At 41.0% G+C, this 26,591-nt stretch overlaps 1 protein-coding gene across 1 annotated transcript in view; it reads right to left on the bottom strand.

The window, feature by feature from the left end:
• The window catches only part of C8A (complement C8 alpha chain), a 63,046-nt gene that overhangs the window by 15,472 nt on the left and 20,983 nt on the right, over window positions 1–26,591 (bottom strand). The window contains exons 4-7 of the mRNA XM_025401433.1: window positions 26,248–26,395; window positions 20,801–20,990; window positions 18,761–18,961; window positions 16,492–16,732 (exon numbers count right to left, since the gene is read on the bottom strand). Coding sequence (XP_025257218.1) covers window positions 16,492–16,732; window positions 18,761–18,961; window positions 20,801–20,990; window positions 26,248–26,395 — 780 coding nt within the window. The remainder of the gene's footprint in view (window positions 1–16,491; window positions 16,733–18,760; window positions 18,962–20,800; window positions 20,991–26,247; window positions 26,396–26,591) is intronic.

Here is a 26,591-nt window from a genome sequence, read left to right as displayed (position 1 = left end):
TGAGGGCAAGAGGAAAGGTAGAATTACTAATACAACTATCTTGTATAATCTCAATTATACAAGATAAGATATAAGAGCAACATGTCCCTATAGTTAACAACACTGTATTGTACTGTTAAAATTGAATAAGAGGGCAGATTTCATGATAAGTATTTTTACCATAATAAAATTTAAAAATAGGGAATTATCAGAGAAGAACAAGCATGAGGGTGAAGATGTTCAGAGCCACATCCTTTTGAAAATATTAGAGGTGACTAAGGATGTTTACCTGAAGAAAGGAAAAAAGATTTCTCTTTAAGAGAGACCAGTAGAACTGGATTAAACTCTCCAGAGAGTTGTCTTGAGGAAGAAGAATTAGGTTTATTTGTGTGGTTGCAAGGACAAGAACTAGGACCCAAAGGCCAGAAGCTACAGGAAGGCAAGTTTAGGCTTAGCATAAGGTCGATCATTATCACAGTCAGAAGTCAAGCAGAGATGAGGTGTTTCAGCAGGCAGTGAGCTCTCACCATTGTAGGGGACAAAGCTGAGGCTGGCTGTTTGCCTGTGAGGGTACAGTAGGGTTTGAAGGGTAGAAAAGACCAGTGATCTTTTAAGGTGACCTCTAATGTCATGATCCTGAGACTTTAAGAACACAGCGGAACACTTTAAGAACATTTGAGAAAACTTTGATAAGTACCTAATGACGTTTTACTGTGTTAGAGCTAGCTGAGAAATAAGGAGGACTCAGGAGAGTGCTTGACCTCTGTGAGTTGAGAGTCAGGTGTGGGGAAATGGACAAGGAAACACACAATTATTGTAGTGTGGGGGGAGGACTCTGATACAGGGCAGCAGGGTCAGGGAAGGTGTCTGTGGGGGTCAGAAGAAGGAGCCAGAGACCAGTAGAACAAGTAGGGATTAGCCAGACAAAGCTAGGAGTATAATGGGAGATGAGGGAGACCCTGCAGAGGACTTGTTTCCTCAGTAGCAAGATTCTACTCAGAAAAGCCAAAGTGACTTGAACTCCAGAGTGGAAAAGAGAGAGATGCCAATCAGGTGAGATCCCTAAGGAAGTACAGAGGTAGCGGGAGGCTGGGTTGCTTCTCAGTCTAGTCTGGTCTCAAGGTGAGCTGTTTCTGTGGCTACTTGACAGGCTAGGAGCCCAAAGGATATGTGTCTTTCCACCATGTCTTCTACTTGTTTCCCACATGGTCTTGGCTGTGGTGCAGGTGGGAGAGCTTACACCTCCATGGAGCTGCTGCATGTCTACAGCTCTCAGGCAGAACCAGGCAGCTTGATTTCCAAGGTGCCAGAACACCGCAAGTCTGTCATTCCTCAGATTAAAAGCATTAGGTGGAAAACAGCAGGTGTAGTGCATTATTTATCTCTTTGCAAAAAACAAATACCATTCATGTTGCTATGATTTATCTGCTACATTGCTTTGCTATATCAGTTGCCCCCAAAGACAGCCTCAGAAGGGGAAAGAGAATCTAATAGTCTATTTTCTATCATCACATTGGAAAGATGATTGGAGTCTGTGGCTGGGCTAGTTGGGAGGTGTCAGCTAACTCACCTGTCCCCTTTGTGTTTCTGTTTATTCATTAAAAGTCACACTTCTTCCCAAACACCTGGAATAAAATGAGTACCTCGGTGCCTTTGCAGGTGCTAGAAAATCCCTTTATCTCTTTCACTGAGCTTCTCCCACTCAGCTCTAGACAGCCTTTTCTTAATCCCCAAGGGCCCTATATCTAAGCCCTCAGTGTATCCCTGTGCTTCTCTCCAGCATAGTATTTAGCTCACTCTAGTGATTGTCAATTTCTTGGTCTGTTCTTCCTATAAGACTATAACTTCTAAGTCATCTCTTAGGTTTGCAAATCTCTGCACAGAGCCTGGCATGTGCCAACCCCCCCAGGAGTGCTTGGGGATTTGCTGACTTTAGCCTACATAGACAATGCCTCTAAAACGTTTTAGGAGCCACAGATCTTTCTTTAATTGAAGATGCAAATCACAGTTTTGTAATATCTCATGCTAGATTAATATCTCATGCTATATTTTATAAAGCACACTCAGCTGCATTATCTCACTGGAAACTCTCAACAGTATTCTGGGACAAGGGGGATTTACCCATCTTACAGGCTCACTAGGATTGGAAAAAGCAGGAGTTGTGGTGATTAAGAGTGTAACCTCTGGGGTCAGAGTTCTACCATTCACCTTCTCTGTTAGTGACTTGAGTAACTCATTTAATGACTTTCTGCCTCATACTCCCAATCTTTAAAACCGGAATGATAATAGTTTCTATAAGTGAATTCCTAAAAAGTGTCTGGCACAATTAGGTGTTCAATAAATACTAGCTTTTAGTGTTAGGTAACTTGCCAAAGTCACTCAAGACTAACAGGCCCAAGAATCAGGTCTTGAAGCAAGATATGCCAGACTCAAACACAATGGATGCTCCATTTCATCATGCTACTGTTATTCTGCAGAGGAACATTCATCATGCGTGGTGAGTAGCCCATGGTAGTCCTGAAAGGAGCCTTCTAAACCCCTCATTCCCTGACTACCTCATTCTGCAAAGAAGCTCAGAGAAAGGAAGCTAGGCAGAAGAAGGAGGCAGTGTTGAGACTGCAGTCCCACGTCTTCGTCCTACTTGATAAGGGCTCTTCAGAGGCTGTGATTCTTCTACATGATTTCAGCCATCACAAGAGACAGCATAGCTGAAGGCCAGATTCTGAAACAGAGACTGCCTGAGCTGGAATTCCATCCCTGCCCAGTGACCATGTGGGCAAATTGTTTAACCTCTCTTGCCTCAGTTTTCCCATCTGTACGATGGGGATTTTAATACTGTCTACCTCCTAGGGTTGTTGTGAGTGTCGAATGAGTTAATCCATGCCATGTAATGTGCTCAGGACAGTGCCTGGTTCAGAGCTAGCAATCGCAGTTAAGTGTTGCTATTACTACTGTTGCCAGAAATGCTGCAGCCTACACTGAGGCTTTTGGCTCCTGATTTGGAATCTGCAAAGTTAGAAAAAGAGGGAGGCTGAGGAGTTTGTAAAATGAGGTTTTCTTAATGGGCATTTCTGCAGTATAAGTGGTTAGGCCAGGAGCAAGTGGGGAGGACAAGGGCACCCGGTGACTTCATAAGCACTATTATGTGCTGGGTGGAGATATTTCATGGGTTAGCTCACTCAGTGTTCACACATCATGCCACAATAGGATAATCAGTCCCATTTTAGAAAGGAGTAAGTTGAAATAGTTTAAACTTAATTTAGTTTGTCACTTGCCCAGGTTATACACTAAGTAAATAACAGAATTGGGATTGAACCAAGGCCTGTGTCTAAAGCCCTGTTCTATATGCCATATTACACTGCCTATGGGAAAGAGAGCTAAGGATGGCTCTGGGAAGAAGGTTGACACCATCTCAGCTTTTCTCCTTTAAGTAATAAGCTGTTTTCAGTGATATTAGAGGTGGAAATTCAAAATCAAGAAAAAATCAGAAAGATGGTGCTGAGAGTCTCAGTTCTATGTGTGTGCAGATGACTTAAGGGGGGTAGGGACAGAGCCAAGAAACTAGGAGTCTGTCAGTCAATCAATACCATCCATCACCATGAAGCCTGGTTGTCATGGTAACTGGGGATAAAGCCTGGAGCTTGTTAGAATCCAGTGACTGTCTGTTCGGGTGACTGGTTAGTTAGCAGGCACAAAAATAAATAAATAAATTAATTAAAAGACCTGCTGGGCTGTCCCAGAGTCCTTAGCCACAAACATAAGACCTTTCACAATAAGGTTCCTGCCCACCTCACCCTCCTCACTGTTCAATTCAGCTCAGAACTTTTAGGACACCACCCCCAACTCTGCAGAGTGTTAGGAAAGCTCTGGAGACTGCCCAGCATACATGGGCTTGGATTTGGAACCACCCCAGCTAGAAAGATGCTGAGTCTCTGCTGTGGGCCATGCTCAGTCAATGGGCAAGACTCTGGGATGCAACATTAACAGGATGCACGCTGGACACAAGCGGCAGCAATAGTGTGACACTCAGAGTTAAGTGCTGAGTACACTGAAGCACCTAAAACAGGTGCTGGGGAGACAGAAAGACTACCTGGAAGAGTCCTATTTGAGCTAAGCAGAGAACTGAGGACGAATAAGCATAAACTAAGTGAATAAGGAAGGGCAGAGGGAGAGGTGCAAAATTCCAGGTAGAAGAAACAGCATATGCAAATCAAGGAGAAACAGTATGGTAAGTCCAGGGACCAGTACATTGCTCAGTATAGTGCACCCCAATGGTGAACAATGAGCTGGAGGTCTGCACCTGCTCACTGAAATGCTGGCCTTCTTTTCCAAATGCAGAGATCCTCTTGCTTTCAGTGTTCACCTTGCATGATTCCTGCAGCTTGCCATCCTCTGTGGTTTCCGAGAGGCCAACGCTGACTCTGGCCACTGTGTTCATCACTATTCCTGGCATAATCCAGCCAAGATTGTTCTCATTTATGCCCTGGCCTCAGTAGCAAGCCCTTCCAAAACCGAGTCCAGCCTTTGGGTGAATCTGGACATTCATCTCCTTTTACTCATCCTTACCTACTTGCTGCCCCAGCCATTCCCATGCAACTCCCTTCTCTTCCAGGCAAACTTCTACTCCTAGTAATTTTGGAAGACGAGGTTTGAATGTCTTTAGGGTCTAGCAAGTGGGAGGGGCAGAAAAGGTTGTTGTTCCCTCCTTTGTACTTCTGCTGTATTTGTTTCTATTTAAACATTTATCATATTATGTTCTTCTTGGCCCCCAATGACTGCACATTTCTCCAGGGAAGGGATCTGTGCGTTTCACCCCTGTGTTCCCAGAAATCATGGGTGCTCAGTAAGCATTTACTGAATGAGTGGATGAATGGATGAATGGAGGTTAGATTATGAGTATGGTTTTCCACTGAGATTGTTTCCTGTTTCCAACTTTGTGCAACAAGGGTAAATGCTCTACTCAGAATCGTCCTGAAAGGGAGTTACAATCAAATAATCAGCCGTGATATATAAATGTGATAGTAATTTAAGGGAGTTTGATTAAATGTCTATCCCACCCCAATCACTCCCACATGTGGCTTAAACATCTGGGCTGCCTTTGTCTTATTTTAATAACTGTATAGTAAATACACAGCCCAAGAGCCCTGTTGCCCTCAGTTCCCAGCCTCTGGCAGACATCACTAATTGATCATAGCACTTTCTGGCTGAGCCCATATCTTGTGTTTCAATCTTCAACTCAGCAGTCTAGGTAGCATTTGCTATTAAGACCACTTGACATCCCTGGCTTAGACACTTCTTCTGACCTGCAAGTCTCTGAGGTTCACCTCTTTGAGTGTCACCAGCCAGCGCACTGCTTGTTCCTGGCTCTGAGTCTGTACTTAAGTTTCAGAACAATCACGTGCTTGTCAGTTTAAACATTAACAATTCTCCCAGTTACAATTCCCCATCAATGGGTCAAACTGACCCAACATTACATTTAGAAATGGATATAGAAAATAGTATTCCCTTAATTATTTTTAAAACCCAATTTAGTCGCTTTCAAAGCTATCACAACAGTTTGATGCTCTTAGAAAGGAAAATAAATGAAAGAAAATACCTAGGTTTACTGCAAGAAACATTGCACTTGGAATTAGAAACCTGGTTTCAAACCTCACCCTGCCTCTGACCAGCTGTGTCACCTTGGACAGGTCATCTTGCCTTTCAATGCCTGGTGGTCCTCATCTGTAAAATGCGGACAGCCATAAAATAGAGCTCAAAGGGTTGCCACAAGGCTTGGATGAGATGATGTGCATCAGAGGGCTCAGCGTGCCGCCTGCCACAGAGTTAGAACCCAATGATGCTTATTCCTCTATTTCCACTGAGATACACTCTTGGAACCATTTGATTCCATGAGACTTTCCAGACCTAGCTCCACAGTTGTTATTGACATCTGCTTCCAGCTTTCTCACCTGTCTATCTTCCTGTGATGGTTAATTTCCTGTGTCAAGTTGACTGGGCCATGGAATGCCCAGGTATTCGATCAAACATTATTCTGGGTGTTTCTGGATGAGATTAACATTTAAAGTGCTAGACTTAATAAAGTAAACTGCCCTTTCTAATGCGCATGGGCCTCATGCAATCAATTGAAGGCCTGACTAGAACAAAAAGACTGACCCTCCTCTGAATAAGAGAAGATTATTCCTTTCTTTAACCTGGAACATTGGCTTTTATTTCCTGCCCTTGGACTTGAATGGAAATGTCAGCTCTTCCAAGGTCTCAAGCCTGCTGGCCTTCAGGCTGGAAATACATCACTGGCTGTCCAGGTTCTTGGGCCTTTAGACTTGGACTGAAATGAAACCAGCAGCCCTCCTGGGTGTCCAGCTTGCCGACTACAGATATTGGGACTTGTCGGACTCTATATCACATGAACCAATTTATTGTAATCAATCTCTTTATATTATATATACATGTTACATAAAGATTAATAATAGAGATACAGGTATTCTAGTAGTTCTGTTTGTCTGGAGAACCTGGTTAATACACGTTCCAATGCCTCCCTTAGGGCTATTGATGATTTTTCCTTTATTTAAAGTAATTAAATATGCTTTTATAGTTAGTGGAGCACACTGAGTTAAGACTGTGTTTTTAACACTTTCTTGACCACTCTCAAAGTAAGAAATACATTTCACATCATGATCCAGTCTACACAGTCATTTAAAAGAAGTATCTTTTCTTTTCTTTTGGAGACACGGCCTCTCTCTGTCATCCAGGCTGGAGTGCAGTGGTGTGATCTTGGCTCACTGCAACCTTGACCTCCCAGGCTCAAGTGATCCTCCCACAGCCTTCTAAGTAGCCAGGACTACAGGTGCATGTACCATGCCTGACTAGTTTTTTGTTTGTTTGTTTAATTTTTATAGAGATGTAGTCTCCCTCTATTGCCCAGGCTGGTCTCAAACTCTTGGGCTCAAATTATCCTCCAGCCTTGGTCTCCAAAAATGCTAGGATTACAAGAAGTAGCCACTGTGCTTGGCTTAAAAGAAGTTTCAATGCTTAACTACTCTTCATATGATATACTCTGATATTTTGCATTCTATTATATTTTATTTTTTAAATGCTGATCATGACCCACTAAATTTCTTTTACAATCTACTAATAATGGGTCATGGTCTGCAGTTTGAAATATCCTAGGTTAAGACCTCCTTGAGACATTATCGCACGTTGCTTAACATTACAGTTTCTTGAGTTTGACTTCACCAGTTAATAGCTATGTGGCCTTGATCAAGCTATTTAACAGAGAATAACTGAGTCTCAGTTCTTCTTTTGTGGATTGGAGATTATACAATAGTGTCCTCTTCAGAGGTCTCTCCTGATAATTAAATGAGATGGTGCATTTAAAGTGTTTACCCCAGTGTCTACCACACAGTAAATACTCAGTAAATCTTGGCTGTCTTACCACCACTGCTAGAGCCTAAGCCTCTCGCATATAGTATCAGAATGAATGACAGAATGTATGGAAAAGGGGATGAGTACTTGGAAGACATACAGAATCTAAATCAGAAGACCCAGGTTCAATACTAAGTGAGTCACACTGAACCATTTACTTAAGCTCTTTGGATTTCAACTTTCTTTCTACAAAACTGGGGAAAATAATAATATAATTCCTCATAAAGTTATTATGAGGATGAATTTGAATGCCAGATGTAAATGTGTTATGCTCTACAAGTAGTAGATGTTATTTTATGTAAATACATTTTATTAAAACGAAATAGTGAATAAGAAAATAAATTGCTTGTTCACTTTGGGTGGTAACCAATTTGGCTGTCCACAGAGTAAATTATCCCGGATCATAATCAGATGATTATGACGAAGAGAAACCCCTTTATTTTCTATGAGATCCCTGATGAGAGAGACCATGTATTAAGCATCTTGCTATCTAGACAGTGTTTCTCATGTTATGTGTACTTTATAAATGTTTGCCGCGGGAAAGGCTAAAGGAATAAATGAAATACAGGAAGGCAGGGAGGGAGGAGGAAGAGGATGTAGAGCTATAATTGGCATTAACTTTAGTGAGGTTTTAAATTCTGTCCCTGTAGCTATTTAGACATTGTGTGTTAGGTGGTAGACTGGCTGGTCCACAAGCCCTGACTGGAAGAAGATGATCAATAGTGGGTTGGATGTACTGCACTCTTGCTGGAAGGGTCTTTCCCAGGGTCATTGTTATCTGGCATCAATCAGGGTCAGGGATGATGGAAAGCAGGCACTGATTTGAGCAGAGTTGTTAACACTTTGAAAGATAGTGATGAGAATTCAAAGTGACCTTGATAAATGGGAAGAGTGGTCCCTCCAACACTGGATGAAGCTCTGGAGACAGAAATGAATGACCTTGATCAAAGAAATGGGCAGGTGGAGGAGGAGGCATGATTGCTGAGGCTCCAAGTCCACAGCAAATGTACCAGCCACTGCAGGCTGGACATCATGATAATGATTTTCCTCCCGGTTGAGCAATGCTTCAGAGCTGAGTGATTGCAGAACCCTGGAAGACAGATCTTCCTCTTATCCCCACTTTACAGATGAGAGAACCGTTAACATTCCAGAGTTGATAACTATAAATTTGGGAATAATAAAAATGTGGTAATAATAACACCAACATCGTACAGCAATAATAGGTAACATTTTTGAACTCTTACTCTGTGTCAGGCAGTAAGCCACATGCTCACATAGATTGTTTCACCTCAAGTTTACAACAATCCTATGAAGTATGTACTGTCATTGACTCATTTAGAAGAGGAAACTGAGGCACAGCGAGGTTAACTACTTTGTCTGTGGGTCACACGACTAATAAAGGGCGGAGATAGGACTTGAATCAGGCAATCTGACTCAGAACCTACTTCAGCAGTTGAAATTTATTGAGTGCTTATTGGAATGTGGGTACAAAATAAGTTCACTTATTCCTCACAACCAACCACTCTATGAGGTAGATGACAGTATTTCCAGCTTGCAGGCAAGGAAATTGAAACTTAAGATGATTAAATGATCTGCCCATGACTACATAGTAAGTGGCAGAGTCCATGTTTCCAACCACTGTGCTATATTCATATCGTTCATTAAAGGGAATAAATATCTATTAAACACTTATCATGCAACATGTACATAGAATTATTCTCAACCAAACAAACCCTTGTTATCATTCTTATTTGGATCTTGAAGAAGCTGAGGCTCAGAGAAATTAAGTGTTGTTCCTCAATCAAAATCATACAGCTACTAAATGATAGAACCAAGATCCCTACCCAGATGTATCTGACTTCAAAGAGTGGACTCCTTGCTACCATGTCACTGGCATGTTTCTTAATTTCACAGAGCTTGATCAAAATGGCTTTAGTACTTACTGACTCCACCTGAAATTATAATCCATAATAGTAAGTGTTGCTTGGACAGTATTTAAGGTATCACAGTGCTTTTCATGACTATCTTGGTTAATTCTCACAATAGACTTTTAAAGTAGTTATGACAATCTCTACCTTAGTGATGGAAAAACTGAGACTCAGAAATGTGATGTAACAGCTTCTGAATGGTAGAGCCTAGATTAAAAAAAAAAGATATCTCAGGGAAAATAATTTTTTCCACTACGACACTGCCTGCCATCTTTGATGGGGACTGCTGTCTTTGATAGGGTGGCAGAATGGCTACTGTTGTTTTTGTGAGCAAATCATCAACATAAGTCATTTTCTGTGAGGTCTTTGCAAAGTCCTTTCAATAAGGCCAAGAATCATAGCAGTTTAACTTTCTATTCTATGCAGGATTTCTATTACAGCATCCCTGATAGAGGTGTCCGATCAGACTCCCTGAGATTCTTTAACTGGTAGGAAGCATTCTACTTCATGTTGCATTTTGAGGGACCCAGGGCACAAAAGCTGAGACAAATGTGTCAGGTCCTATCTACTTGAGCCACCGAAGGGGTCTGGAGCAGACCACCACCAACTTTGTTCCAAGGCATTTATGAAATACCCATCTAACCTCTGATACATTTCTCATTCTGCATGTCTGCTTAGCTGGAGGGAAACTACAGAAAAAATGGCATAGCATGGTCATCAGTGGTATTGGGAATGGAGAGAAAGGGATGGATTGTGGATACGGAGGAGGTGACTAATGAGATATGTAGGGGGAGAGAGGGAAGAGACAGAATTTTTCCCAGGTTGTGAGTCCTAATAAAGGCAACTGAGATGAAAAAGAAAGAACCCTGGATTTTAACTCACTTTGTATGTTTTTCACTTATTAGTGATATGACTTTTTTGCCTTGTTTCCTCCATCTGTAAAAATGAGAAAACCATGCCATCCTCACAGGATCATTGTCAATCTTAGGTGAGGAGGCTTGGTATGGAGCTTAGCACATAATAAATAGTCAATTATTTTTCCACCTCTCTATGTCAAGTAAACTGGGAGGATGGTGGTGTCTCTATAGAGAAATAATTCAGGAAGAAATGCTTGAAGGGTTTGGGGTGAGAAGGAAATGAATGTTATTGCCTGGAGGTGCCAGCTTACTGGTGGAGATACTCACAGGCTTATGAAAATATGGGTAGGGATTCTGGAGAATAAAGAGGACTCTAGATGGAAATGTGGAGGTCATTCACATGATGGTAAGAGTTGGAGGAGTAGAAGAAGCAAGGGGAATGCAGCTCAATGAGTATTCATGGTGCACTACTGTGGTCTCAGGCTTGTGCTAGATTCAAAAAATACCCCAAGGACAACAGGCCTAGGACTTGTACGTCAAAGTTCATAGTCTGTAGAAGAGACAAATATATAATTGCAATTATTATAATATGCATTTAAGTATGTATGTATATTTAGAGTCCTTTCTTTGCCCCCAGAATCCCTACCATATTTCCAAATGCCTGTGGGCTGTCTTTACCACGAAGATGGCACCTTCAGGTAAGCACATCCTGTCCTTCTCACCTTAATGTGTGTATGTGTGCACACACACACACTCGTGTGTCTATGATAAAAATTCAATTTAGAGAAAGGAGTAATTGATACCTCACAACCCACCCCAGTCTATCTCTAAATTCCTTAAATTCTACTTTAAAAATACATCCCAAATCTATCATATTCTTTCACATCCATTCTTTATTCCTTGCCTGGACATCAGCAATGCCCCTAACTGTTCTTCCTGAGTCCACTCCTGCTCCTCTAATCTGTGTTCTACATGGCAGTAGAATGATCTGCTACCCATTGATTAGACCAAGCACTGCCCTGTTGATGACCCTGCAGTAGTTTCTCTGCCACTGCAAATATAGTCCATACTTCTTACTATGGCCAGAAAGACTCTCTGACATCTCTTGGCTTCTTCCAACCTCCGTTTCTGCTATTATTCCCCTATTCCAAGGCTTCTGTCACACATGTCGTCTTTCCCTTCACAAACACACTATGCTCTTTCCTCAGGCAGGGCCTTTGTACAAGCTGTCCACTCACCCAGGACGCCTCCACCCTTGCCTTTCGCATTTCCTTATCCTTTGGATCTCATCTCAGTTTGGATTTCACTTCTTCAAAGAGACTTTCCCAGATCATCCCAAACTAAGTGAATATCCTCCCTCACCCCCTGAAGTTAGTCTCTATTTTTACAACCTGTTCATTTTCTACATGGTTTTTATCACAATTTGCAATTACATATTGATCAATTAATTCACAAGTTATTAAGTCCCTACTATAGTCTAGGAAATGCATATGCAGCAATAAACAAAAATGTTTGGAATGAACATTCTAGAAAGAGGAGATTGACAATAAACAAATAAGTCCATGAGTATGGGGGCTACTGATTTGATGATAATTAAAATAGGGTGATATAACAAAGAGAAACTTAACTACATGGTCAGGAAAGGTCTCTCTGAAAAGGTGACACTTAAGGAGATCCAAATGATAAGAATACTGCTATACAAACATCAGAGGAAAGGGTGGTTCCGGCAAAGAAGACAGCTAATACAAAGACTCTAGACTGAAGTAAGCTTGGAGTGCCAGAGAGTTACAGGAACAACAATGACGACAACACCTGCAACAACAACAACAACAAAGAAAGAGAATAAGAGACCACCATACTCTTGCAGTATCCAGGTGAGAGACAACAGTGGCTTGGACAAGTGAGACAGTAATAGAGGGACAACAGGTGATGCATATGCTTTAGAAGTAAAGTCAACATATGTTGCTGATGGGGCGAGGAAGTAAAAGAGGACCAACGATGATATTTGGACTTTGGCTGTTTATTTTGTTTCCTCCACTGGATCGTAAGCTTTGCAAGAACAGGGACCATACTGATTTTGTTCTTTTCACACATGATACAAACTCAATGGACATGGCTGAGTGAATGAATGTATAAACAAATGAAACTATGGGAGAAGGGGTGGAGTAATATCAGAGCAGGTTTCACAGAGGTGGGGATGCCCCTACAAGGTTCAGAAGGATGAGTTGAAGTTTGTCAGGTTGGCAAGACAGGGAAGAGAGCATTGGGGGATGAGAGAACAGCATGTGCAAAGGAGGCCGGGAACATCCAACTGAACAGAACAATGGCATTGAAGTACTTGACCTGTCCAACATATATTGGCAGCTCTGTAACCAGAGAAGTCAGAATGCGGAATACACTATTTCTCTTCTGTATACCTTGATACAAAGACAAATAATGAGAGCTCCAAAGAAGGAATGAAGGAGGGAAACAAAATCTAAATCCAGAAATTTAAGCCCCAAACTGTACTGATACCTGCAGAAGGTAGAAAGCTGTCAGTCACAGCCCTTGAGGAAATGTTAGGATCTCATTGAAGTCTAACGTCACCTCCCTAACATCCAAGACTTCCCTTGATTTTTGATGCATGGTTTCATGCTGTCTTTGGGGGAGAAGCATTTGATCTAAAGGGCACATTAGAAGAAAACAGCCTCGTGCATCCTCTGGGATGAACCCAGAGAGGATCTGAGCAAACCCAAGGACAAAAGATTCCCCCAGAGCAAACCAGTGAGGATGTTCACTTAAATCATTCCATGCCAAGCTCAGCCCTTTGCAGACATGAATGTTCACCACACAGGATGTCTCTTAGAAACAACCACTTAATAGAATATATATTAACAGCATGTAGATCAAAGATACATAGAGAGAGAAAAAGACAGTGACAAAGAGGAAAGAGAAAAGGGAGAGAGAAAAGTACCTAGAAAGAAAGGGAATGAGACGGAGGGAAAGAGAATAAGACAGAGAGAAAGCTATTAGATTGAGGCAAAAGTTGTAGTTTCTAATGGCAAAAACCTCAATTACTTTTGCACCAACCCAATATAGCAAACATCAAAGTGGAGAAAGGGTGTGTGTGATTCTGTTTGTCAAAGGGAAAGAAGGTAGATATTTTTGTTCTTTGTAGGTTAATATGTAAATGACATTCTGATTTATTAGCGGTCTCCAGCAGATGAGGTGATGATTAGCACATTTCCATATTTATAGAAAAGCAACACTAACTTTCCGGATTTATAGAAAATCAGCTCTTCACAAATAGCAAATTGTGCTATTATCGACATATGGTTTTCTATAAACAGAGCTGAGGTAATTATCCCTGGGACAATTTGTCGGTGGGCTCCTTTTGAATATTAACCACATTGGAAGCCCATTTCAGCCTCACAGATTTTAAAGAGGAGGGGCCACCAGATACCCCAGGCAATTAATTAGCAATCCAGCCCCAAAGACAGGAGCCCAAATGAAAGGCTATACCACAACCACATGGTGGAAGACCAGAGGCCCAGGGCTCTGACCCTAGATTCTGGCAGGCCTGGACTAAGTAATTAGCCTCTCTGATGAGCCACAGCATTTATGTAGCTAAAACTTGGATAACACCAATCTCTAAGTGGTGTCAAGAAAATTAAATGAGAATATGTAAAATAGCTCCTGAAGCCTAGTAGGTGCTCAACAAATGTTAACTCTTTTTTCCTTCCTCATGTTTTTGAATGATTCTTAAAAGACCCACTTGAGTAAAGTTTTTAAATGCTTATTTTACATTTTACATATTTTACATCCATTGTAGGCTACTTATTTTGCATCATGATACAATACAAATATGCATGTTTTTATTTAACTGGAAAAGATTTCTTGAAGTAATAATTTATCTTTAGTGCCTATAATCCACTATGATATTTTCTATTCTGTCCTTTGTTGTAGTTCACAACTTTTCTTGTGATCCATATACATTGATTTTGAGAACTACAATTGGCTTGCAACATGTAGTTCGAAAAATACTGTAATGCAACAGGGTAGGAACCGTATTTAGATTTGTTCATCATCATATCCCTAGCACAAACACAGAATGGATACTCAACAGAGCAGTTGCATTATTTTTTTAAATGAACATGTAGATGGATGAATTAATGAATGATTCTAGCCAGGAATCTAAATTAATGCTTCATCTCAAACTTCCTGTCTTGTTTTGAACACTATGTATTAAACCCTATGTTGAGTGTTAAAGAGATAGAAAAGTGGCAGGCATGATACTTGGTTTCAAATATCTTGCTATCTGGATAAGGAAGATAATAGTAACATTTGGAAATTTTTTTTTATACTTTAAGTTCTGGAATACATGGGCAGAATGTGCAGGTTTGTTACACAGGCATACACGTGCCATGGTGGTTTGCTGCACCTATCAACCTGTCATCTACATTAGGTATTTCTCCTAATGCTATTCCTCCCCTAGCCTCCCACCCCCGACAGGCCCTGGTGTGTGATGTTCCCCTCCCTGTATTCATGTGTTCTCATTGTTCAACTCCCACTTATGAGTGAGAACATGTGGTGTTTGGTTTTCTGTTCCTGTGTTAGTTTGCTGAGAATGATGGTTTCCAGTTTCATCCATGTCCCTGCAAAGGACATGAACTCATCCTTTTTTATTGCGGCATAGTATTCCATGGGGTATATGTGCCACATTTTCTTTATCCAGTCTATTATTGATGGGCATTTGGTTTGGTTACAAGTCTTTGTTATTGTGAATAATGTTGCAGTAAACATACTTGTGCATCTGTCTTTATAGTACAATGATTTATAATCCTTTGGATGGGAGAAAAATTTTGCAATCTATCCATCTGACAAAGGGCTAATATCCAGAATCTGCAAGGAACTTAAACAAATTTGCAAGAAAAAGACAATCCCATTAGAAAGTGAGCAAAGGAAATGAGCAGACACTTCTCAAAAGAAGACATTTATGTGGCCAACAATCATATGAAAAAAAACTCATCATCACTGGTCATTAGAGAAATGCAAATCAAAACCACAATGAGATACCATCTCATGCCAGTTAGGATGGTAATCATTAAAAACTCAAGAAACAACCAATGCTGGAGAGGATGTGGAGAAACAAGAATGCTTTTATACTGTTGGTGGGAGTGTAAATTAGTTCAACCATTGTGGAAAATAGTGTGGCAATTCCTCAAGGATCTAGAACCAGAAATACCATTTGACCCAGCAATCCCATTACTGGAAAATTATTTTTTAAAGACTACCCAGTGTGGAATTTTATGTAAGTGTTGAAGAAGAGGAGTAGCCAGCCTGGGTGGGTGCAGTCTAGGAAACTTCTTAAAGCTGGGAATTTGAACTTGGCTTTGCAATATGGATAGATCTCTCATCCTTCCTGTCACTCATTGAAGAGGTCAGTGGTTCTCAAACTGTAGTAGCATCAGAATCACCTGGTGAACTTGTTAAAACACCGACAGCTGGGTTCATTCCCAGTTTTTTATTTAGTTAGATTTGGGATGGCGACCTGAGAATTTACATTTCTAACAAGTTCCCAGGTGATGCTACTCTGACAGTTGGGGCCCACACTTTGAGAACCACTGTTCTCCTAGGTTGGAGTAATATCATTAATGTGGTCGATGCTAATAGTCTTTATTCTTAGCCATTCAAGATGTTAAGCAAGGAAGTGATATAATCAGATCTGAGAAGTAGAAAGATTCATCTGGTGGCAATTATCAAGAATAGGTTGGAAGGGGTGAGCCCGCCGCCAGAGACCATTTGGGAGCTGATGCAGTAACAAGTGAAAGATGAGACCCCAGCTTACCTCAGCAGGAGTGGAGATGGAGGACAGTAGAAGAATCAGAGAGAACTGAAGCGCCTTAGAGATCTACCGGAGTGAAGGAGAAGGAGGAGTCTGAGATGAATCTAAGTTTCTAGCTTCACTGACTGACTGTGTGGTAGTTCCATTAACCAATAATACTACATTTAAAACAAGTTTTCACATTTTAGTTAACAAAAATGCCCCCAATTTTTTTTAAATAAAAGTAACTATGATACAATAGGAAGCATATAGTTTTAGGGGGCTAGACAAGTCTGAGCTCAAATCCTGTTTGTGGTGCTTATTAGCAAGTCTCACTCTTCTGGATCTCAGTTCCCTGGGAATAATAATACTTATTCTATCCTATAGAGTTGTCCTAAAACTAAATGAGATCACCCATGGCTCATAGTCAGTGCTTAGAAAACTTCAAACCATGACTTGGTGTCTGTGTTGACTACCGTGTACATAGAGCTGCTTTACTTACCAAGAGATTCCATTTTTGCTTTGTCAATCACCAGGATATATTCATAAGTGCCACCCATGGATCCAGATGTGATGTAATGGGTGCCATAGTCATTGATGAACTTGGCATACATGCCATAATTGTACTGATCTGGAAGCTCCATTAATGACTGCAGCATTCCTTCATCCAGCATAATGTTGTCCCTCCTCATCTTAAAATGGGCAGTCTGCACCTTTGTGAAGATTCTCATGAAAATGAATTTCTGCCAACAACCGCCATTGAATAAAGCAAAGGAAAAAAGAGAGCATATATGTTACCATTAGAAATAATGCAAAAGGTTGCTGGGCGTGATGGCTCATGCCTGTAATCCCAGCACTTCGGGAGGCTGAAGCTGGCGGATCACGAGGTCAGGAGATTGAGACCATCCTGGCCAACATGGTGAAACCCCGTCTCCACTAAAAACACAAAAATTAGCTGGGCGTGGTGGTGCATGCCTGTAATCCCAGCTACTCGGGAGGCTGAGGCAGGAGAATCGCTTGAATCAGGGAGTCAGAGGTTGTGGTGAGCCGAGATCGCTCCAGCCCGGCGACAGAGCAAAACTCCATCTCAAAAAAAAAAAAATAAAATAAAATAAAATAAAACAAAATAAAATAAATTAATAAATAAATAAATCGAAATAATGCAAAAAGTCAGCTTTTAGTAGCTGTAAGAAATACATATATATAAACACACATATGAACACAAATACATGTAACAGAGTACTACCATATTTCACATTAGGTACCAATGTATGCCAGACTTGCCCCACACCTCCATCTCTGTTCCCACTGCCCCTGCCTAGGTCAAGTTCTCATCAACTCTCACCTGAGTGAGCTACTACAATGGTTTCTTCATTGTGCTTCACCCTTCTGTTCTTTGCCCAATCCATTCCCACCCCCACACTTTTCCCAGTGCTAATCAAAGCATTGCATTGGGAAACTTTCTATGCTAATATTAAGTATCCATTAAAAATTGTGTTTAAGATATCTTTAATGACATGCTGAAACGTCATTCAATTGGAGTTATTGAGCAAAAATCTACAATGCCTATAGCAGCATGCATTACACTAGGTGCAGAGGACATAATCTTGCATGAGATAGGCTCCTGCCCCCCTGGAGTTCATATTCCAATAGTAATCTTGAACTAAGTAATAAAGAAAAGCGGGGTCCTTATATTAAAAAAAAAGAGATAGCACTGGAAGAATTTTGGATTGGTTTTACAGAAAGATGGCCACCTATGGGCTTTACTTTCAGGCAATAGAAACCTTGATTCAAAGTGATGATGGAAGTTTGAGGAGTCCACATGCTTTTAGAAAAGTCCATATTAACATGCTACAGATAACCCTTAGAACAATATAGGACTTTACCTTCAGTTCAATAGTTAATTCTTTGGCAAAGCTCTAGGACTCAATTTATGTGTGTTGAGTAAGTTAATTTTTATAACTATATTTTCATCGTTCAAGATAATTTTTGAACCCCAACTGGATCCATAGTCTTGGTATTAATGCTATTGAGAATTTTTAGTAAGCTTCTAATTAATTCAATAAATATTCCCCTGGCCACCTGATTACCTCTCCAACCTCACCACTCCCTGTTTTCCTTTCCCACCCTGTGTTTCAGCTGGCTGAAGTACTTTCAATCCCAAGTTTTTGTGTGGCTTCCTCATCTCCAGTACCTTGCACATGCTGATTTCCATGTCTACAGCATCCTTCTGCCAACTTCTGTCTCCCTTTGTCTGGACAATTTGTACTAATCTTTAGATCTAAGCTTAGATGAATGTTCTTTCCTCAAGGAAGCGTTTCTTGACCCCTCAGGATGATAGGCACTTAATGGTGAAGGGTTGCTGGAAAAATGAAATTTTTTTTTCTGGCATACCAGCCCTTCTATCTTTTTGGAAAAGCAAGGCTTGCTTTACAATTCTTCCAAGCGAAATTTAGAGGGTCCAGCTGTTTCTCTTAAAACATTACCATTCTACACATTTCCCTATATGCTCCAGGTAACCATGAAACAGGAAGTGGGGGGGCAAAGTGATAAGAATCCTAGTCTTATCATTCAATTTTATTCCCTTTGTGATGATTCTGTGTGCAAAAGCGTAATAAGAAAAACAAACCTGATTACCACTGATCAGACATTTCCAATTACACAAGCAAATTAAGGTTCAATTACTACTGTACTTTTTAATGCAATTAAGGTAATATGTGTTCAGTGTATGTTATGGAATACTGTGAGACACAGACATTATGTTTGAATACCTTCTCATTATACTTGTTTAATTCTTTCAAGAATGAAGCATCTTCTGACTTGGATACACCTACACCCACCATTAAAGGGCTGTCAGCTGGGCCTATGCCGATGGTCACTCCAAATGAGTCAGACTTGTCTTTTCTAACTTTAGAAAGAAGGTCATTTGCATTATCATACAACTCTGAGGAGATTCCAGTATCTGCCAGGGCCTGAAAAAAAAAATGAATAGATGTTAGCTTTGTGCACATAGAGCCATTTCTCAATTCATATTTAATACTTAAATCTTTGCTTGGTAAAATATCTAAAATTTTAGATTATGGTAGGCAATTCTTTTATAAGGCAATCCAGTCATTAGACCGATACTTATTAAAATATAGAAATCATAGCATTGTTAGTGTTTAGTGGTACTGATAAAACATTTATACACCACATGTGCTTGCACACACACACACGCACATGCACACACACAGATGATTCTGATCAAATGCTATATTGCTCTGAGCATGGATTTCCTTCTGGCTGGCTTATCCTTTCAGGAGAGAAGGCTGGCTGCTTGTCTTTGCAATAGTGAGATACAGAAAGCCACATATGGGCAGGAGCCTGGGAGGAAAGAAGCAAAGGAAACCTGCAGATTATGATTGTCTTAGGCAGTGGTATACAGGATTTCATTTCTCTGCTGACTTGAACTGAGGCCTGGGCTTGGCCTTGTTTCAGTCAATGAAGTAAGCCCTAGGAGCCTGTGAGTAGTTTGTTCTGCAATCATGAGAGCATGTGTTGAAATGGAGCCTCCATTATCTTGAGTCCCTGAGTGACTGTGATGGTCAGTTTCCTTTCTACCTTAGGGTGGACAAGTAGCATAAGCAAGGCGTTGTTGCTTCAGCTGCTGAGATTTGAGAATTCTTTGTTCCCAAAGCACTTAGTTCATCTTGCTGATACATAGGCCCAAGACCTTCCTCGAGATTAGGAACATGGCGTTGTTTATGTCTTCCACATTGGTTTACCATTGGTCTGATAGAGAGTAGAGGTTGGAGTAGGGTTGGGGGAGAAAACTTCTTAAAAACAGACCCTATAAGCTTGGCCTTATTTTCTGTCAGTATTTTGTTCAGAATCCTAGGATCCTACTATCTCCCTCTAGAAGGGAATAATCTATCTCCTCCTCTAAATGTTGTGCAGCCTGGACGTAGTTCAGACAGATCTAGGTTTGGGTCTTGTCTCTGCCACCAACTGCAGTGGAGTTTGATCCTGACACTTTCTCCCTTTGTGTTTCTTTTTCTTAATATCTAAAATGAGGCAATGATAATATCTATCCCATTGTGTTGTGAGGGTTAAATGGGACAATTTGTGTGAAAGTAGAAGATCTGACATATGTTAAGCATTCAATGATGTTTGCCGTGTGGATGTTTCACCCAAAGGATGAGGGGTAAGAAAATTAATGGCCACGAGTAGGCTCTTGACTGATCATGAGCTCCAAGTGACCAAGAGACCACCAAATCGTAGAGATGGAGAGGGTCTTAGTGATTGTCAGCAATTTGCAAGCGTTTTTATACAGAAGAACCTTTGTTTCACACAAAATCACATACAAAGAGCCAAGACATGAAAATGATCAGCGTGAGATGCCTTTGGTGAAACGAAAGTATAGGTCTCAGAATCCTGCTCATCTACGCCTTGTCCTGCCCTACACTCTACAGATTAGAAAACTGGGCCCAAGGAGGGCAGTGGGTTAGCTGCTAACAGTCTTGTATATAGTCTAACAGAACCACAACTTGGAAATAGGTCTTCTGATTGGCAGCCCAGAGAATAGGGCCTCAGATCTATTTTACTGATTTGGGAATGGAGCCAAGATTTAACAGGTGGGTAGCCACATTTATGATCTGCCTCTCAGCACCCTTCAACACTAAGTATGTGTGGGGATGGTTATGAAGGAGACTCCAGCCACCAGCAAACTATAGAAAACAAAAGCTTCCAGAGCAAGCCATCTCCACCAATAAGCCTCTGCCTCTCTGCCTCCTACACCACAGTGGCCTGAGAGCCTCCGTGTTCAGACTTACTTCAAAGTGGTACTTCAGGAAGTTGTAGGGTTTCCGAAAGTATTTCTCATCATCTCCATAGTAAAGACGTTCACATGTGGGGTCATATCGAAGCTCCCTCCATTCCCCATTGTATACCGTCTCACACTGGCCCCCATAGTAAGTGGCATCGTACACACTCTGAGCATCTTCCTGGGTCAGGATATTGTACCTACATTGAACAAAGCAACTTCTAAATAGCTAGCAGATGCTGGGTTTTATACCTGGGTGATGGGATGATCTGTGTATTAAACCACCATGGCACACGTTTTCCTATGTAACAAACCTGCACATCCCGCATATGTACCCCTGAACTTAAAATAAAAGTTGGAAATTAAAAAGCAAAAGCAGCTTTTAGGAGAGAGAATTAGAAAGGCAAGGCGGCATATAATGTCATCTTCTGAAAGATGTTGTAGCTGGTTCAAGTAATAGTTTCTCAATCTATGTTCTGTGGAGTCCTGGGGTTCCTCCAAGTAGCTTATGGGCCACTTCAGGTAACACTTGGAGACTAAATGGGCTGGCCTGAGCCTTCAGTTTTCCTTTATCTAGATCATCTAGACAGTCCTATGTAGCATCTAGAATCATATTGCCACATAAGCAGCCCTAAATATTTGCTGAATAAGTTAGAGAAGAATATGTGCAATTATCATGAATCCAAGGGCAGCAGCCAGACAGTCTGGGCTCATTTCCCATCTCTGCCACATCTAGCTGTGTGACCTCAGGCATATCATTTAGCCTCTCTGTGCCTCAGTTTAGTCATTTGTAAAAAGCAGTTCTTAAATACTACTGCCCTCATTAGAGTTAAATGAGTTGAAACATGTAGAGAAATCATAATTGTGCTTAGCATATACATCAAGGACTGAATAAAGGTTGCTGTTGTGGTAATTGTTAGTATTAAGTATAATTGTTAGTATAAGAGCTCTGCTGATAAAAAAAAATAACTTTGAAATACGGGATGCAATTCATAGTGCTAAGGGCGAGAATCTAATCCTCAGAAAGGCCATTATCTTTGAGGCAGCATGGGATGTTGGAAGGTGCACAGTTTAAAAGTCAGGGAGACTCCTGTTTAATTTCCAGCTTTGCCACTTACTAGCTGTGTGACTTTGAACACAGTCTAGAAGCTCTCTGCATTTCATTTTCCTCATTTAAAGAATAGACATAATAATATCTACCTCTCATGGTTTTTGTGAAGCTGAAAGTATGAAACTAAAACAGCAGTAAAGTACATATTAGGCATTCAACAAGTTATACTTACTTTTCCCTAGCCCAATACTCTTCCAGAAATATTTCTCCATACTTCCCTTTCTAGAGTATTTAAAAATCATCAGCCCAGGTTCCATGTTTTATGATATGGATGGTTTTACCATATTCAGGTAAAATAATGTCAAGCAGATGAAATACAACTTTAATTTTCTAAAAAGGGAAAGTTAACAGAACAAAAACAGTAGAGTTGGCTAAGAGTTCTAAGACCTGACAATCAAAGCCTCTTATGTTACAGACAATATAGTTATTGTTTGTTTTTTGTCTCTCAAATTCCTATTTAACCTTAAGGAGCTAACTCAAATGTTGCCTTCTGTCAACAGCCTTCTTTGAATGCTCTGGACAGTCTGCTGCTTCCTCCTCTGTGTTCCCAAGGCATGCAGTGACTACCTGTAGCATAGCGATCATCATGATTGTTTACGGCCTCTGTGAAAAGGCACAAGGCAGGAAAGGAGCAGGGGATAAATTGCGAATAAAATCCACCTCAAAGGAATAAGTGGATAATTATAGAGCACCTGGCAGATTGTAGAAATTCAATGTATGTTAACTTCCTTTTTCTCGTTTTTCTCCTTCTCTTTCTTCATATTAGTGTAAGTGATGTAATAATAGCTACAATAAATTGAATACATACTCTAGTAGACATTTAGCATATATTAGCTTTCAACCTCATGACAACTTTGCAAATGCAGAAATTGAAGATCAGAAAAATTAAATAACTTGCCTCTAGTCATAGCTGGATTTTTTTCCTAGATTTTATTGATAGTAAAATCTGGGTTCCTTTCCTTCTATTTCCCCTGAAGTTTCTATCTTCCTGACCATTGAACATGTTTCTGCCTGTAGCTTATAAATATAGCCTCTTAACAGACCGGAAAAAACTCAAAGAAACAGTATTCCCTAAGAGTATACTATAACCTCTAAGCAGGAAGCCTATATATATATATATATATATATATATATATTTGGAAAAGCTGGTTGTGAAAGCCCCAGTTAAAAGGGAAAGGTGTAGTCAAAGAAGTTCTACCTTTTGGAAATCTACTATGCAGAAATAATCACACATGTGTACAAAACTACGTGTACAAGAATGTCCACAGCGCATTGTTTGTACTAGAAAAATATGGGAAATAATCTAATTATCTTTTAATAGGAAGTAGTCAAATAAATTATTATATAATTATACTATAGATGAGGAGTTGGAAATTCTTTTTTTAATAAAGGACCAGATAGTAAATGTTTTAAGCTTTGCAGGTCACAGGGCTGTGTTGCAACTACTCAACTCTGTCATCGAAGGGTGAAATCTGTGTTCCAATAAAATTTTATTTGTAAGAACAGTAGGCTGAATTTGGCTTTCAGGCCATAGTTTGCTGACTATGTTATAGAAGAATATGATGCTTATTAAAAAGAGATAGAAATTTTGGGGGAAATCTTAAAACCATACTATTAAGTAAAAACATGCAAGTTACAGGCAATATGTATAGCACGATCATACTTATGTAAAATACACCTGTGTCTAGAATGCCCAGTACACATAGGTATATTTTCTATGTAATGCACATTGTCAATGCATTTTTTATGTAATCTGGAAGTATCTTCACCAAGCCATTAACATGGGTCAGCTCTAGGGAGGGAGCGGAGAGAGGGCTGTTGGATGGAGTGCAGGCAAGAGAGGATGGAAGAAAACTCTCAGTTTTTATTTCAAACAGGTATTACTTCTCTAACAATAAGTAAACATTTTAATCTGGGAAATGAATTAGAAAAAAATAAGAGTATGAAGGGCCTCTGAGATCTGAGATAAATAGAAGAACCATCAAACATCAGTGGTTGAAGTAGAGCAGGACCATTTTACTAGTTTCAGTATTCAGCGTGGGTGAAGCACACTGTTCAGAAAGTGTATTTGAAATGTTTCTAGTTAAATCACATGGGAGAAGATCCATGGTCTGCCAATAAGGAAGGTATTATTTTTCATTTCAACATGTCAATATTTCACACTTCTATTGTTTATTCTACAGTCACTTTTGAAATCAACAAGAATCCCCTTTTATTGATGTTATGGGTTGGATTACGTCTCCCCAACATTCATGTGTTGAAGTTCTAACTCCCAAAGCCTCAGAGTGTGAGTATATTTGGAGGCAGAGTCCTTAAAGGGGTAATTAAGTTACAGTGAGGTCATTATGGTGGGCTGTTATCCAATGTGAGTGGTGCTCTTATAGGAAGGGGAAATTAGGACACAGATATGTACAGAGGGAAGAACACGTGCAGACACAGGAATAGGGCAGCCATCGGCAAGCCAAGGAGAGAGGCCTCAGAAGAAACCACTCTGCTGACACCCTGACTTCAGACTTCTCGTCTCCAGAATTGTGAGAAAGTAAATTTCTGCTGTTTAAGCCACTCAAGATGTGGTGTTTTGTTATGGCAATCCCAGCAAACTAATACTGCTGGTATGAAAGAACACAGAATTTTCTCATCTTTTTATGTGTGTATATCTACATGCACTTACAGAGGTCAATTCCATCAAGTAGGTGGGCTGTGATCTCAGAGCAATTAACCATAATGAATGAGGGCTGCATTCCATGGAACCCCCACTTGTCCTTGAGTGGGCTGCAACAGGGCTGAGTCACTCTGTGACAGTTACTACATCTCCTCATTTCCTTATCTGTAAAGATCCAGCTGATCATATTGATTTGTTTCAATTCAACCAATATTCAGTGAGAGGCTATAGGACAAGCTCTGACACGGGGGCTAAGGAGATGAAAAAGCTGAGTCAGAAGCAACCTCTGCCCTCAAAGAGTTTATTTTCAAGTTAGGAGACAAGATCCTAGGCAAAAACAGAGTGGCAGTACTAGAATGTCACTCTGAGCTAAGCCCTGTTCTGGTACTGGAGAAGCAGAGATGACAAGGAGCCCCTAGCCTGGGTACATAGACACCCCAACAGACGTCCCCAGCCCTGTTGGGTAAGAGCTGTGAGAATAAGACTTGCAGGAGGCTCTGGGAGCAATGGGAGGGGACTAAGCCAACCCAGGCAAAGTCAAGAGCAGGGGAGGGGGCTGTTACAAAGACTACCTAGGGGAGATGGTACCTCAGTGTACTAGTCTGCAGGGGCTGCCACAACAAAATACCATGGACTAGGTGCCCTACACAACAGAAATTTATTTTCTCATGGTTCTGGAGGCTAAGAGTCCAAGATCAAGGTGCTGTCAGGGTTGCTTTCTGCTGGAGGTTCTCTTCCTGTCTCAAAGACAGCCGCCTTTTTGCTGTGTCCTTACATGTCTCATTCGCTATGCATGTGTGGAAAGAGAGAGATCGCTGGTATATCTTTCTCTTCTTATAAAGCCACCAGTCCTCTTGAATCAGGGTCCTACCCTATGACCTCATTTAATCTTAATTACCTCTCTAAAATCCCTATTTCCTAATTCAGTCACATTAGGAGTTAGAGCTTCAATATATAAATGTGGGGGTAAGGGGAGACACAATTCAGTGCAGAACATTAGATAAGGAGTTACCCAGGTAGGAATTTGGGAAAGAATATTCCAGGAAGAAGGAACCAAATTGCTTAAGGCTCAGAAGGAAAGAGTGTGATGCATTCAAGGAACTGAACCTGAACATAAGGTGAATGAAGAGAAGTTAGAATCGAGGCTGATTTCATCTCAACAGATAAAGACACTGTGCCCTGAGAGGTTTAAGTAAGCAATGGGAAAGTGGGGATTAAAGCCCCTCCCTGTCTCATCCTGAGCCCATTGTCTTTATACTGTGTCACACCATTAGTCCTGGTTATTGCAAGCCTCTACAGTGCAAAGCAGATTGTGAACAGGGCTATTGGAAAGGAAAGGGCTGAGACCAGAGAAGAGCTATCTTTCTGAAACATCAGGAAGGCTTCATGGAGGCTGTGGCTTCCTAAATGGGCCTTAGAAACAGCACTGGGGTGAAGGGAGATGAGCAGTAGGGTAGGTGTACTAAAAGAGAGGAGGACTGTCAGGCAGATACATGGGGAGATAGCATGGGCAGTGTCACATAGGCAGGACTGGGCAAGTCATCTCTGGGGACAATGAGAGTAGCTCACAGCATGCACTCCAGAGGAACCCTACAAAATGGCCCCCTGCTGTCCTCAAAACTAATGCTCACAATTAAAGACAAATCATTCCCTGCTCCTAAATAGCTAGTAGGCAGGCCCTCACCCCAAGGCTGCCTTCTGTGATCCTGGAATTGGTTCGTACTGGCTGCAGTCTTCGTCAATGGCCCTGACATCTTCACAGTCATCCTCATCAGAGCCATCAAGGCAGTCCTGGTCTCCATTGCACACGAGGTGGCGTTTCAGGCAGCGACCTGGAGAGGAGAGACTGTGGCTGCTCCCGGGGTTCCCGTATCCCTCCAGACCCACACACACAATCAGTAAGTCCTTTCTGCCTCAGAAATAAACCTCCCATCTGTCCCATCCTCTTTCTGTTCTCACCGCCTCTGCCTTCCTTCCAGCCTCATGAGCTCCCGCCTGCAGCCCCCCAGCTTGGGCATTGCCTAAGTT

Source organism: Theropithecus gelada, chromosome 1 (genome assembly GCF_003255815.1).
Source record: "Theropithecus gelada isolate Dixy chromosome 1, Tgel_1.0, whole genome shotgun sequence".
In the NCBI taxonomy this organism is placed as follows: Eukaryota; Metazoa; Chordata; class Mammalia; order Primates; family Cercopithecidae; genus Theropithecus; species Theropithecus gelada.
This window is presented reverse-complemented; position numbering and strand designations above follow the sequence as displayed.